Source organism: Heterodontus francisci, chromosome 23 (genome assembly GCF_036365525.1).
Source record: "Heterodontus francisci isolate sHetFra1 chromosome 23, sHetFra1.hap1, whole genome shotgun sequence".
Lineage (NCBI taxonomy): Eukaryota > Metazoa > Chordata > Chondrichthyes > Heterodontiformes > Heterodontidae > Heterodontus > Heterodontus francisci.
Genome location: NC_090393.1, coordinates 38,634,490 through 38,650,770, shown reverse-complemented (window position 1 = coordinate 38,650,770; position 16,281 = coordinate 38,634,490). Strand labels below are relative to the sequence as shown.

The 16,281-nt window shown below is 43.1% G+C and overlaps 1 protein-coding gene across 10 annotated transcripts in view; it reads right to left on the bottom strand.

Moving 5' to 3' along the window:
* sdsl (serine dehydratase-like) overlaps positions 1-16,281 on the bottom strand; it is a 72,762-nt gene that overhangs the window by 23,625 nt on the left and 32,856 nt on the right. For 2 of the 10 annotated variants that reach the window (XM_068055135.1, XM_068055137.1), the window contains 4 exons: positions 13,199-13,263; positions 10,895-11,056; positions 10,743-10,782; positions 6,475-6,614 (listed from right to left, as the gene is read on the bottom strand). In XM_068055135.1, coding sequence (XP_067911236.1) covers positions 6,475-6,614; positions 10,743-10,782; positions 10,895-11,053 — 339 coding nt within the window. In that variant the 5' untranslated portion in view covers positions 11,054-11,056; positions 13,199-13,263. The other 8 variants (XM_068055138.1, XM_068055141.1, XM_068055140.1 and 5 more) reach the window with 8 other exon arrangements.

Here is a 16,281-nt window from a genome sequence, read left to right as displayed (position 1 = left end):
TCCAAAATGGGATTTGGGAAGGGAATCTGCAATTGGATCAAACTGCTCTACACAAACATCAGTAGTGCAGTCTCAATCAATGGGTGGGAATCTGAAAGTTTCCCAATCGAATCTGGAGTCAGGCAGGCCTGTCCTCTCTCCCCGGTCTTGTTTGTTTGCTGTATCGAACCTTTTGCTGAGTCCATTAGGAAGGATGCGAGCATAAGAGGAGTGACAATCCCAGGCAGCGGAAGCACTCGGGTAAAAGCCTCCCTGTACATGGACGACGTCGCCGTCTTCTGCTCAGATCTGCTGTCCATTCGCAGATTGATGAGCATCTGCGACAGTTCAATCTGCCCTCGGGAGCCAAAGTAAATAGTGGCAAGAGCGAGGCCATGTTTTTTGGGAACAGGGCCGACCGATCCTCAGTTCCCTTCACCGTCAGGTCAAACTACCTGAAGGTGCTGGGGATATAGTTCGGAGGGGCCAGGGCATGCGCCAAAAACTGGAAGGAGCGTATAGCTATGATAAAACATAAACTGAACAAGTGGGAGCAGCATTCTCGCTCCATTGCAGGTAAGAACCTGGTTATCAGGTGCAAGTGCTCATGTCGTTACTGTACGTGGCGCAGGTCTGTCCCATACCCCACTCCTGCGCCGTGGCAGTCACTCGAGCCATCTTCAGCTTTATCTGGAGATTGAAAATGGACCGCGTCCACAGGAACACGATGTTCAAAGCTCTAGATAAAGGGGGGAAAAAACATACCCAATGTCACCCTCATCCTGATGACCACCTTTGTGTGCAGCTGTATCAAGCTGTGCGTAGAAACCCAGTACACAAACACCAAGTGTCACTACATGCTGTGGTTCTATCTGTCCCTGGTGTTGCGAAGGATGGGTCTGGTCACATTGCCGCGGAACCCTCCATTCAGTTGGACCGTGCTGTACCACCTATCCTTCGTGGAAACGTTTGTGCAGAAAAACACCTTTGACTACCAATCCATCAGGCAGTGGTCTGCATGGAATGTCCTCAAGGCCTTACAGGAAAAGGAGATGGTGGATCCTGTTGGATGGTTTCCCGAGCAGACCACCAAAGTCATTTGGCAGAATGCCTCATCACCTGAACTTTCAAACAAGCACCAAGACATAGCTTGGCTGGTGGTGAGAAAGGCCCTCCCCATCAGATCCTTCCTTCATGCCCGGAATCTCACCCCCTCCGCACAATGCCCTCGAGGTGGCTGTGGTGGGGAAGAGACTGTTGCCCACCTCCTTCTGGAATGTGCCTTTGCAAAGCCGGTGTACAAAGAGTTGCAGTGGTTTTTGTCGAAGTTCATCCCAAGCAACTCTGTAACTCAGGAGTCTGTGCTCAATGGGCCGTTCCCAGGGACGCACACTGAGATAAACATCAACTGCTGCTGGAGGACCATCAATTTGGTGAAAGATGTTCTTTGGTCTGCCAGAAACTTGCTGGTTTGTTGCAGACTGGCACATCCCAAGGTCCAGGACTACATGCTGAGGGATGCACTGGGGCAGCCACTGCAAAGGCTCAATGGGGAAAGGCCACTATGTAAGGTCCACCCGCCATAATGAACCGAGGGGCTGGAACCTGTGTAAAACCTCTCGGCCCGTATGCACCAAAATGTTTTTTACTATGTAATGCCAATGTACATTACAGTTAAATGGAATGTCAAGAACTGTGAGGCACTTCATGTTTTCTGTATTGAAGAAATCTGATCTCTAATGTACTTTCCAAAATGTGAAATTTGAACTGTTTTGAATTCACCCTCACCACATCAAGAATATGCAGGCACACTTCACTGGCACTCTCTGCTGATAGTGAAAATCAGCCCTTTCTACCAACCATTCCCTGGCCAAAAGGAGATGAGATCTGCTCCCATTCATCTGCCAATTCTACTCTGTAATGGGCATGTGGGAGCACACGAATATTTATATTGACTTATTCACCATCGAGAAACTTCTCATTCTCACGTCCCATGACTTTCCATCTGAGATTGAGGAATTATGGATGTACAGCTGCCCTAACGACATGTTCAATCCCAACACCAAACTTAAGTTGATATGGGCCAACTGTAGTTGTGAAGTCAAGTTTCCTTTTATTAATTTGTATTGAAGATTTGTTTAAATTCTTTTTTGCAGCTGTAGGAAATTCAATTTTTTTAAACATCATTTCCACTTTGACAGAAATCCTTCTGTTCCATCCTACCCTAATCCTAATTCACAAGAGTTTCCCTTATTGCTCCAGCATCAAGTTTTTTTTTTCGCACAAAGCTACATTATAAGCTCACAGTGAGATTGCCAAATTACAGGCATTTTTATGTTGTTGACCTCTGCTCACATGGACTTCAGGTGTGTTATCCAAACTCATTTTATTTAGGCCCTTTAGAATTAGCAGAGACTTTTGTCTCACCAGTTTATCCTGACATGAGCCCAAGGTCCCAGAAATGAAAAGTTGTGTGTGCCTACTTACTGCAGTACCCAGTCCGCCATCATTGTATCAATTCTAGGCCAAAATGAACTTTTAGTAAACATCAGTCCATTAACTGATCCTTTTGATAAAAACATTAATCACGACAGCCAAACTCCTCTTTAGTTCTGAATCTAAACTGGTTCAGGTATATCTCCCCAGACCTTCAAAATTCCTTATTAGTCAAACAAGCAGTGGCTGGACATGAGTTAACCTTTTCTCCTTCAAAAACTGTAGTGAAAGGGATGGACACTATACACAGCTTCTTAAAAGCCAACAGTAAATGACGCACTTTGGAGTCAATTTGCTTTAATTTAGCCAGAGTTCTCCTTTCCTGGCATTTTAAAGGAAAACAGCTGATCACCATAATAATGTCACAACACGAACTGCGAATCGAGTGGGATTGCTAGCCAAAAGGGTTTTTCCTCACTACAGATTTTACTAGGTTCTCAGGTGTGCATGTGAGGATATTGAGTGAGAATGAAATCAGGTTCAGCTATGTTGCCCCCATGGGAGGAAAGTGCTGATACTCACTTGCCAGACTCATGTATAGTAAGTGTCTGCTTGGGCAAGGTCACAAAGAGCTGCCAATACTCGTGCAACTGTAAAGCAGCAGAGGGAAACACCTTTAAAATAAGTGGGGGAAACAAAATGTAAACAGTGTCAGTACATAGACATTGGTTGGCAGTATGTTAAAGGTGCCAGTTATTCAGTTTTTTCAGGAGCAGGTCTTGGTTGCAAATCCTGACTGGCAGAATTATCCTCACTCAACAAGCCAAATAAACTTTGTTCTCTCCCTGAGATGTGCAGTCCAAATTGAGACCAGTGCCTCAGAAACACTGGCAGACATGGGCAGATTCCATTTGCGCATGGCCAAATAATCAATTGCTCTGCGACCTCTTCAGCTGTTATAATTATGCAGAAAACAGCTAACTGGCTCAGTGACTGTGGCTGAGACAAGTGGATTCTGCGTTGTTGTCTAAACACTAATTTTAGCACAGATAAACAGAGCTCAAACAGGTTAGCTTTGTTCCCACTGCTTTCCATCTCCTCGCCAAATATTTATCATGTAGAAGTTGCCACAGATAATAATCATGATTGTAAATGATGTGTAACTAAAATGATTGCTTCTAACAGTGTTAAACACTCAAAAAATGATATCCTACTTGGAATGTAAGTTAGATTTAGTTCATGATGTATTATGTGCTTTAATGCTGTTATTACTTTGGATATAATTCACTTGCAACAAAATGTGCCAGTTTGCAAATAAATGAGACATTCTTTATGTAAATAAGATTAGTTGTCATGGAAATTACGTGCATTGGTATGCAAATAAGCTCCCTGTTATATTGGTCTCAACATTCAAAGCGATGACACATCTGCAGCATGGAGAGAAATCACAGATGGTTTGCACACAGGGACTAGAAGGAGTAACAATGAAAGGGTTAAAACTTGACCTTGAACTTGAAACTTCATTCATCTTAAACCATCAAAGTATTTACTTCACAGCGCTTCTGCCAAAGTCAGTGACAGTACTGGTGATTAAATAAGGTGGAGTAGCCGCCTCCAGTGGCCCTGAGTATCAGGTCGAGGGGGGGCAGCAAGGTTGAAAGGCTTGTCAATTGCAAAAGCAACAGAGCTATTGCAGCAAGGTAACCATTCGCTACCTGCATTCAGGCCACGAATGGAATTTCATACTCCACGGGCCTTCCCAATCCATCAGGAACAGTTTAGCAACCAGGAATGACAAAGTCAAAGTTGTGGCTTGCAAAGTTATGTAGTACCAGGAGCAAAGAAGCGCTTCAAAACAAATATTGTTTGACCATTAACATCTTTGTATTTTGGATGCCAGAATGTGAATGTGTTGATGTTTTCCTGAAGGTGTTTAACTTTATAAAACTAAAAATAATAACTTAGGGTGGATTTTCTGATCCTTTCACATAGCAAACATACACTAGAAAACCATGAGCAGCAGACCGAAGATTTTACTATGTACACTCGGGGTGTCTACCTTGCCACATAAGGACTCACAAAATCCACGTTTACGTGCAATTCAATTTTTTTCATATTTTGCCACCTGTTTAGCTGTCTTAATGCTCTCAATTATATTCATAATGTTTGTGACAGTGTAAGTACACAGAAACTGTCTATATTACAGTTTCAGGTTTGGAGATAAATACTTGAAAAATGTAACCAGATTAAACAGGTTTGCTCCAGGTGATGGTCCCTTCTTCCCCTCGTTCTCACTCCCTTCTCTCAATCAGGTCTATCCTGGTGACCTATAGATCTGCTTATTAACCCAGACAGAACTGGGATGTCACAAAATAGCCTCTACTTACTGCTCCTACAACTACTGTGTTAACAATGACAGAGAACAGCCAAAATCAAGACAGACAGGGATTTTGCATTCCCCACCGAGACAAGCTTTAAGCCAATTCTTTACTAAGTAGGCAAGTTATTTGAACCTATTTCAAATACAGTGACAAACAGATGGACAGAGATGACTCAGTACTGAGTCCTCGCAGACTTTACTAAAAATAAACCGAAGTAAATGAAAGAGTGACAGTCAATATGTTCTCATTTGTTTTCTTGCAAGCCTTTTTCTTCTTGTCAACACTTTCCCCACGTCCATTTCTACCCAAATGTCACCTTTACATTCATTTTTATTCTGCTGTAGCAATTCCCATTCGCATAACATTTCCCTGGTATATCATCTTGGGAACAGAACTGTATATTGTTAATATCTGCCTCAATCAAGCAAAACTTTGAGTGGCATGTAAGGTTCATTCAGTTCAATGAGCCAGAAAATTCAAAGCTAACCAAATGGATAGGCAAAGACAGCAAAACCCAATGAATACAGTGGGCTGGGCTCCTGTGAACCAATGCTGAGCATCGTCTGAATTGGAATTGTGGCTAACAGCAGGTCTCAGCAGATTTAACAGCAGACTCATTGAATCTGAGCTGGCTGTTTCAAGCCACTAACTTTAGAGTGCTTTTGAAATGCCTCAGACTGCTGGCACAGCTGTTAAGCTAAACTACCAAAAGCAATGTACGGAACAAGAAAAACAACACTGTCTGTTCCAATGTCTGCAGAGAATTATCAAATTACACATTCATTTCATTCATCCTTCAGTAAGTTACTTTTGCATTCAGATATTTGGAAGTGCTCTTATTACCATGAAAACAATGGTACAGGGCCACACTTGGAGATATTTTCATAAAACACACAATCTACCATTACTCAGCCAAATATTTTTAATGCACATCAAAAGGTGGGGCATATGATCTTCCTCAACAAGTTTGCTCCCAAATTGACACAACATAACCAACTGCAATTTTAGTATTAGACTCTGCACACATCCTTTTACTTATGCATGAAGCTGAATGTTTCTGGCTTCTAGGACTCAAGTTGTTTGAAATTACAAGATCTATACATAGACAAAGAAAGTCTTACACTTATATAAAGCCTTTTACAACCTCAGGATACCCCAAAGTGCTTTACAGCCAATGAATTACTTTTGCAGTTGTGATGTTTTTATGATGTTGATTAAGGGATAAATATTGGCCAGAACACAGAGGAGAACTCCCTTCCTCATCTTCAAAATAGCACCATGGGATCTTTTACATCCACATAAGAGGGCCTTGGTTCAATATCTCATCTGAAAAACACTGACACCCTCAGTACTGCACTGGGGCATCAAGCTTGATTTTTGTGATCAAGTCCTGGACTGGGACTTGAACCCACAACCTTCAGAGTTAGAGACTAGAGTTCTCCAACCTGAACCACACCTGACACAGCAGTAGCCTACCATATACAATCTTTACACACTGGCCCTGATTTTGTGACATTGGCAAAAATGGAATTAAAATAAAACATCTTGTCCAAAGATCTGAAAATCAGATTCGTTTTAAAACAACCTCATTGTTCCCTCACCACCCACCCAATGACTGCCACCAAAAAGGCTCCACACAAAGGATGCAGCCTCACAAAATGTTCTGGCTAGGACCTACCTTGCCGACCACTTCCACAAAGGCTCCGTGTTCTTTCAGTTTCTGAATGATGAACACTGGGGTGCTACTGGGAACCAGAATAGTGGCAGGAATCTGCAGCTTCTGAGCAGCAAAGGCAGCAGCCAGGCCAGCATTCCCTCCTGTAAGGTCAAAAAATCTACAGTTATTAGAACAAATAAAAACAGTATTTCCAGCATTTCTTGTTTTTATTTCAGATTTCCAGCATCTACAGCACTTGGCTTTTATTTTAGTTATTAGAACAATATTGGCAACTGATGAGTTTCACTAAGTCGGCACATTTTGGCTTTTCCTGCATGGAGTTCAAAATAGCTTTTCACTATGAATTATATTTTTTGGTGCTCAACAGATCAGTAGGATGTGATTATTTTGGGAATAAAATGATTTGGTTCCCTGATGGCTTAGCTGCTAAATGCACTTGTCCAGTGTGAAACTGAATCATACAGACCAGGTTTCAACCCCCCAGTCTACACTTGGTTAGCTAGGCTGGCAGCAGGGATGTCAAAATTACTCCAACACAACCTCCACCAGCAAGAAAGGCAGGAGCAGCAACGTATAACCTTCAAGCTTCCCTCCTAGTCACACACCATCCTGACTTGGACATATGTTGCCACCGTTCCTTCAATGTCACTGGAATTCCCTATCCAACAGAATTGTGGGAGCAGCATTCCCATGGGGGCTGCAGCAGTTCAAAGTGGCAGCCCACCTGTTCAGGGCAACTAAGGCTAGGTGATAAATGCAGCACCAACAGCACTCACATCCCAAGAACAAAGTTTCAAAAAGATGGCGACTGTTCCCTTCTACTATATATAATATACATATCATAGCCCAGCAAGAGCCAGTGCCTTCAGGAGAGGAAAGAAAATTGTCACCATCTCTTAAAATCATCAGCCAATTTCCTTGTAGCTGGCATGAACTTTGCACCCTATCCCATTTTCTTGTTCATTAAACTATCAAAGGTTATTCCATTCTGTAAAAATAGTGAAGCATTCATGCATCTGCATTGTTGCACCAAATTCCTAGAATCAGAGCAAAACTTTCTACTACTCATGTCACTCATGTGTTGATCAGGCAGTCATAACTAATGACATTGGATTTTGGGTCTCGCGGTGATAACTCGGCTGTACAGACCGAAAATCACGATATTAGCCACTAAATAAAATAAAATTTAGTTCAAATTAGCAGGCACTGAACAAAGTCAGAGAGGAACCTATGGTTTTCTTAAAGTAAGAGCTAGGTGGCAAAGTAAGTTGTGCGGAGGACACAGTCTGCAAAGGGATACTGACTGGTTAAGCAAGTGGGCAAGAAGGTGGCAGATGAAGTACAATGTGGGCAAACTTGAGATTCTTCACTTTGGCAGGAAGAATAGAGAAACAAAATATTTCTTTTAAATGTTCAGAGGGATTTGGGTGCCCTTGCACATAAAATGCAGAATGTTAACATGCAGGCAACTGCCATCCCAATGTCTACAGTTCACTTCTTATTGTATTATATTATATATGTTATAGCCCAGCTATAAGGGAGTTGGAGTACAAGAGTAAGGACGTCTTGCTGCAAATCTACAGGTTCTTGGTGAGACACACACAGCACAGTTTTCGTCTCTGTACTGAAGGAAGAATATAATTGCCTTAGGAGTGGGGGACAATGAAGGTTCACTAGATTGATTCTTGGGATGAGAGGGCTGACCTATGAGGAGAGATTGAGTAGAGCGGCTCTATACTCTCTGGAGTTTAGAAGAATGAGAGGTGACCTCATTGAAACATGTAAGGTTCTGAGAGGGCTTGATCAGGTACATGTTGAGAGGCTGTTTCTCCTGGCCGGAGAGTCTAGAACTAGGGGGCATTTTCTCAGGACTTTGGTCAGTTAGGACTAAGAGGAGGAGAAATTTCTTCACTCAGAGGGTTGTGAATCTTTGGAATTCTCTACCCCAGAGGGCTGTGTATGCTCAGTCATTGAGTATATTCTAGGCTGAGATTGATCAATCAATTTTGAACTCTAAGGAAAGTAAGGGATATGGGGATAGGGAGAGAAAATGGAGTTGAGGTCGAAGGTGAGCAATGATTTAATTGAATTGCAGAGAAGGCTCAAGGGGCCATATGGCCTTCTCCTGCTGCTATTTCTTATGTTCTTATGTGAGCAGATGGTCTCCTTCACCCGTACTTTTCTTTGTAATCTTTGTGATAAAAGTGAAGCAGTGGTGGAGTGTTGAACATAAGAAATAGGAGCAGCACTAGGCCATAGAGCCTGCTCTCTGTGCATGGCTGATCTATATCAACTCTACTTTCCCACCCTATCCTCAGATCCCTTGATTCCCTTAGTACCCAAAAATCTATCAATCTTAGCCTTGAATATACTCAATGACTGAGCATCCACAGCCCTCTGGAGTAGAAAATTCCAAAGATTCACAACCCTCCAAGTGAAGAAATGTTTCCTCATCTTATTTCTAATCCCTTATCCTAAGACCATGACCCTGTGTTCTAGACTCTCCAGCCAGAAGAAACAGTCTCTCAACACCTAATTTGTCTCACCATCACCATTTAGGGAGGACAGAAAAAAATATGCGTTTTCACTACAACTTACAGTCAAGTAATTTCTGTTGGAAAGTGCATGGCTGTTGAGTAACAATAGGAATGAGATCACCTGTAATGTTCCCCATGGTTAAATATCCTGCTGATATACAATGGCAGCAATTGAACTCAAGACCTTTCTTGTCTGCATGACTCAATATCATGCAGCATGGAGCTCTTAACAAGTAAGCCGTCAGGGAAAGCCTGTGTATTTCTATAGTTGTGTTAAAATTCAGAATTAAGGAGATGCAGAGAGCCACATACTATTTCTTAATTCATAGCAATCTTGCTTTCTGGATGTATTGTTGTTGATGTTGATTTTGCATTTTCCCCCAGGAGTAAAATTTCAACAGTAACCCCATTATGCAGGGTTTCAAAGGGCCAGAATGCAGAGACTTGAAATTTATTTACACTTGTAATCCTGCAACAAACAAATGGGATCAATTTTCTTCAAGCATCTTGTTGTTTCCACTAGTCCACTGAACTGCACTGAAGGGAGAAGATTTCATTCCCCCAGTGCATCTGCTACACGGCAACACCAGGTCACAAGTACTAAAACATTGTTCTAGTGATCAGAGGAGTATCCAGTCACATGAATTTTCACTTTTTCATTTACACTGGCTGAACTGATTTTAGATTAAAAGTTGAATGCATTATTGGGCCAACAATAACTTGTATTTATATAGCACCTTTAATGTAATAAAATATCCCAAGACACCTCATAGAAGTGTTATAGAGCAAGATTTGACACAGTCACATAAGAGGACGCTGATGGCAGAAAGAGGTAGGTTTAATGGGGCATCTTAAAGGAGGAAAGAGAAGTAGAGAGGCAGAGAGGTTTAGGGAGGGAATTCCAGAGCTTAGGGCCAAGACAGCTGAAGGTACAGCTACCAATGGTGGAGCAATTCAAATCAGGGATGCTCAAAAGGCCAGAATTAGAAGAGCACTGATATCTTGGAAGGCTGTGGGGCTGGAAGAGATTACAGAGATAGGGAGGGGCGAGACCATGAAGGGATTTGAAAACAAGGATGAGAATTTTAAAATTGAGGCGATGCTTAACCTGGAGTCAATGTAGGTCAGCGAGCAGAGGGGCAATGGTTGAACAGGACTTGCTGCGAGTTAGGACAGGGCTCCAGGGTTTTGGATGATCTCAAGTTTACACCATGAGGAATTTTTCTCCATCTCGATTTTCCCACTCCCACATTTATTTGCTTTATACATAGTGATAATCAATGTAGATTAACCATAAATGCCACTTCAGCATTCTATTGTAAATTGGATTCTGGATTAATTTACTCCATTTCAATGTCCCATGACCCCTCCCCCCACAAAGCCACATTTACAGTGCGAACTTGGGTAAATGAGGATTTCAACTAGTGTCTGGTTGGAGTATATGATTACATTTTACATGTGATGTAGTATACTGTGGAATTGGTGAATTGCTTTTGTTTTAGGCTTCCCTTTCTCTCAGGCTGAATCCAAGCAAAGCTAGAGCCACTAAACCTGCACCAACATTAAACACGCTCATCAGCATTCAGTTTGAATTCCACTAATCAACAACATCTACGCAACACATTTAAAAACATTCTTAAATCAGAATGTACTCAATTTAGTCTTGATCATGTTAACAGGCCTCAGTTCAATCACACAGAGTAAAGTACTCACCAGTAAGTTATTACTTACCTGAAGAGCATACAAAATGTTTGCAGCCTTCCTCTGCAGCCTGAAAAAGTGATGTACAGGCTTTGTTATTTTTGCATGTCAGACATGAATATAAATTCCAAGTACCTTTAATATAAAGCAAAAATGAATTTGCATATTTTCTTACTGCTTACCTTTTGACAGAAATGCCCTATTCCTCTTATCTTATAGGAGCCAGTTGGCTGTACATTGTCAAGTTTGATGTAGACTGTTGTCCCTGCCACCTTGGAGAGCGGCAGACTTTCATGAAGTGGTGTGCAGATATGAAACTTTTTTTGATCAGACTTTGCCATTGTCTATCAATTAAAGATTAAAATCAGTGAATCAGTTTGACCTTTTTTTAAAAAATTGTACCCAATTTGTTTTTTTTAATTCTTCCACTTCTCTAATTCAATCTTAGCCCTGTTTTACATATCTTCTTTCAGCTGGGAGGGTAAGAGAAAGATTTGCATATTCCTCCCCAAACTCTAGCACAAGAATTGGATTGTGCACAGTCTCATGGCTCTGCATGGGCTATAGTGCATGTACTCCATACGAGGAAAGACAATTCAACTGTGGTGAAACATTCAATTCTCCAAAAAAGGCCGAATAAACAATTAAGAACAAATAAATGAACAATGAGATAAATGAAATTGTGATAGACAACATAATTACAAATTATTACAGACATTTCAAAGAAAGTAGCTGCACAGGGAGGATGGGTGATTGGTTAAGTACAAAGAGCAAAGAGATAGTACTGAGAGTTTCCTTGTGCTCATCTAGGCCACGTATATAATTTAACTTCACATTAGATACAAGGATAAAAGTTGAAGTGAAGAGTGGATGTTTCATCAATTTGCTAATTATATTTGACAGTAGAGTGTATATTATTAATAAAAGAACATGCAATATCCCTCTGCCTCCATCACTATCATGCTGCAGTGGAGTGAGTGGACAATGGAAATTACAACACACATATCGAGAGCCATCAAATTACGTCCTATTATTTCTTCCACAACATATCTTTCAGACAGTGTAAAAGTCATTTAGTCACTTTGAAATCATTTAAAAATAACACAAATATGATTTCCAGTTTAGCAGCCTATATAATCAGCTTTTGGTGGTGTTCATTAAGAAGACTTGCATTTATATAATGTCTTTCAGGATGACAGGGTGAAGTACTTTTGAAGTGCAGGTGCTGTGTAATTTAGGAAATGCAGCAACCAATTTGCACAAAGCAAGCTCCCATAAACAGCAATGTGGGGGATAATCTATTTCTGTGATGTTGATTGAGGGATAACTATTGACCAGGACACCGGGGATAACTCCCCTGCTCTTTTTCAAAATAGTGCCATGGGATCTTTAACCCACTTGAGAGGGTTCAACGTCTCATCCAAAAGACGACACCTCCAACAATGCAGCACTCCCTCAGTTGAGCATTGGAATGTTAGATTTGATTTTTTGTACTCAAGTCCTGGAGCGGGACCTAAACCCACAATCTTCTGACTCAGAGGCGAGGAGACTACCAACTAAGCCACAGCTGACACTGAGGAAGGACTATTTAGTTTAGAGATACAGCACTGAAACAGGCCCTTCGGCCCACCGAGTCTGTGCCGACCATCAACCACCCATTTATACTAATCCTACACTAATTCCATATTCCTACCACATCCCCACCTGTCCCTATATTTCCCTACCACCTACCTATACTAGGGGCAATTGCTAATGGCCAATTTACCTATCAACCTGCAAGTCTATTGCCCAGGACACATTCTTGAAATAGTGCTATACCATCTTTTACCTCCATCTCACAAGACAGATGAGATCTTAATAAAAATCTTAAACAAAATACAATCCCTCCAACAGTGCAACATTCCCTAAATACATCACTATAGTATTAGCCAATTAACTACTTTTGAAGTGTCAATGACGACATTTGCAATGTAGCAAATGTGGCAGCCAATTTGCAGACAGCAAGATCCCACAAGCAGCAATGCGATAATGACAAGATAATCTGTTTTAGATGTTGGTTGAAGGATAAATATTGATCCGAACACCGTGAAGAACACCCCTGCCCTTATTTGAAAGTGTTGTGGGATCTTTTACATCCACCTGAGAGGGCAGAAAGGGTTTAGCTTCTCATCTGAAAGACGGCACCTCTGCCAGTGCAGCATTCCCTCAGTACTGCGCTGGAGGGCTGCCCTAAATTTTGTGCTTAGGCCTCTGGATTGGGACTTAAGCCCACGATATGATAACATAGAGGCAAAAATCCATAGTGTTATTATTTTCTCCTCCCTGCATTGGTAAGACATGGCTTTGTGACTATACACGAAGTTTGCAATCTCGTGTTGCTAGTAAGAGGCACCACACAAAGGGCTTTTAAGGAGTTTTCAAAAGAACACAAATTATATGGCACTCTGAATTGCTCAAATACACTTTCAGTTATTGAGTAACATTACCTGAGAGTAGGTCACCTTCCCACCCTCTTACCCAGGCTGCAGTGTGTGACTAGGCGAGAGAGAAACTTGAGAAAAATGAGAGGGAGAATAAAATTAACCCAATTAATACAACAATAACTTTTTTAAAAATCTCTTCAAATCGTTTTGGGCTTGAAGGTAGATCTTGCAAGCAACAAAGTTTGCATATGAACACAGCATATTAGTATCACATTTCTCTGCACTGTTTTTAGGCAGATGTTGACTCTCAGATTTAAACACAGATGACTTGGTGGAAAATACACCCCTGAGCTGCAGTTATGCTGCACGTACTATTGTTATCTTGAAGTACGAAGTGATCACAGAGACCGGAATTATTCCACACTCGGATTTCTTGCTTTTTCGCCACCCCAAGTGATTTCCAAGTCAGTTGCAGGCATTGAGGGGTGCACACACTGAGGGTACTGGTGTGATACACCACATTCATCTGCCCGTACTCACACAACAGAAGCACGCACTGATAATGCAAACTTTGGCTGAGGTTTATGTCCAGATTAAAGCTTTTTCTTTTTGAATAGGTTTTTGTTGATAGACTGGAGAATCGGGCGTCTATCCCACATCCTGCTGCACACGCGATGTTTGTGCTCGATCAGAATTATTAGCATAATTGGGCAGACGTGGACAATATGAGACTGTCAGCACTCTCTCTGCTGGCCTGGACTCAACATCCGAGTGACTCCATTTCAAACTCTTCCCAGGGGCTGCTTACTGGAATTTCGCGAAATCCACAAACCTTCCCCCTTGTTTCTGACACCACGCAATCAGTAAACTGCTTACTTGTGATTCGTCTTCTGTAGTTCGACAGTAGGTTTCGTATTTGTTTTCCTCCAGTGTGAAAGTAAATTCCATGGTTCCAGTAAAAATGTTTACCTGTATTTTGGAGATTTATCCACTTCTAACTTCCCGAAGTCTGAGGAGAGAAATCTGGAATGGTGAGAAATTAGACCGAGCCTAGGTTAAAGTCTGCCTGAGTTAACGAGCGAGGCTGCAACAAAGTCCACATCTCTGCAGTCCCTCAGTAACCCGCCCACCTCCAGCAGCAGCAGCCAGTGCAGGGCTGTTCCCCCAGCAACGGCGGCAGCCAGTGCAGAGCTGTTCCCCCAGCAACGGCGGCAGCCAGTGCAGAGCTGTTCCCCCAGCAGCCAGTGCAGAGCTGTTCCAGCAGCAACGGTGGCAGCCAGTGCAGAGCTGTTCCCGCAGCAGCCAGTGCAGGGCTGTTCCCCCAGCAACGGCGGCAGCCAGTGCAGGGCTGTTCCAGCAGCAACGGTGGCAGCCAGTGCAGAGCTGTTCCCCCAGCAACGGCGGCAGCCAGTGCAGAGCTGTTCCCGCAGCAGCCAGTGCAGGGCTGTTCCCCCAGCAACGGTGGCAGCCAGTGCAGAGCTGTTCCCGCAGCAGCCAGTGCAGAGCTGTTCCCCCAGCAACGGCGGCAGCCAGTGCAGAGCTGTTCCCGCAGCAGCCAGTGCAGAGCTGTTCCCCCAGCAACGGTGGCAGCCAGTGCAGAGCTGTTCCCCCAGCAACGGCGGCAGCCAGTGCAGAGCTGCTCCCGCAGCAGCCAGTGCAGGGCTGTTCCCCCAGCAACGGCGGCAGCCAGTGCAGAGCTGTTCCCGCAGCAGCCAGTGCAGGACTGTTCCAGCAGCAATGGCTGCAGCCAGTGCAGAGCTGTTCCCGCAGCAGCCAGCGCAGAGCTGTTCCCACAGCAGCCAGTGCAGGGCTGTTCCCGCAGCAACGGCGGCAGCCAGTGCAGAGCTGTTCCCGCAGCAGCCAGTGCAGGGCTGTTCCCCCAGCAACGGCGGCAGCCAGTGCAGAGCTGTTCCCGCAGCAGCCAGTGCAGAACTGTTCCCCCAGCAACGGCGGCAGCCAGTGCAGAGCTGTTCCCACAGCAGCCAGTGCAGAGCTGTTCCCGCAGCAGCCAGCGATGGGCTGTCCCCTCACCCGGTCTGGGGACATTTCAGGGCAAAGTTACAGCCGGGATACTGCCAGTGAGTGCTCGCAGCTCACCAGGAACCCACACCAGAGTGCCAGTCCTCTCACCAAGCACTGTGGGCAGCTGCCACAATCGCACTGCCTGCCACTTGTCCCATGTCCACCCGGCTAGGGATAAAGTCGATCCCAGTGATTTAAAAAAAAAACTGGGCTAATAAAGATTAAGGGGAGTTCTGACTTGTGATCAAAGTTCTCTGGGAGTTTAATAAGGTAAACGGGGAAAAGCTACTTACCATTATCTACCATTGTACAATATATTCTGTAATTCCACCAACACCAATAATTCTTTGCCTAGTCAATGAATTTGAAAACCTTTTTTCAAGCATTAACTGCTGGTTACGTGCGCAACTGTTCCTCGCAAATAGAAGATTGGCATTTTCCTAGGGTGATACCAAGCTTTCCTGCCCTTTATCTGATGTTACAAAAGAGTGGTTTGAACTAGTTATGCAAGTGGCTGGCAAAAATTTATGGTGCAGTTACTGAATGAGAGCAATGCTGACTCTGAAATGTCCGGCTGTTTCCTGCATAACACATACAACATACATGTGTTTATGCAAATCTGCATCAACTTAATACAAAATATGTGAATGTATGTAGCCCATTACTCCAGAATAATATCCAAAAATATGAGGAGTCTAGACAGAGTAGATAGAGAGAAACTGTTCCCAGTGGTGGAAAGACCTCGAACCAGAGAATACAGATTTAAAGGTGATTGGCAAAAGAACCAAAGGCGACATGAGAAAAAACATTTTTACACAGCAAATGGTTAGGATTTGGCATGAACTGCCTGAAAGGGTGGTGGAGCCAGATCCAATCCTGGCTTTCAAAAGGGAATTGGATAAGTACATGAAGAAAAAATAATTGCAGGGTTGCAGGGAAAGGGCAGGGGAGTGAGATTAGCTGGATTGCTCTTGCAGAGAGCTGGCATGGTCTTGATGGGCCGAATATCATCATCCTAAGCTATAACAATTCTATGAAAGAAGCATTTGATATTTATTGAAGATAGCTAGCATTGTTTTGTAGTTTAGTCTCATTTCACAGTTTTTGATATCAGTTTGACTTAT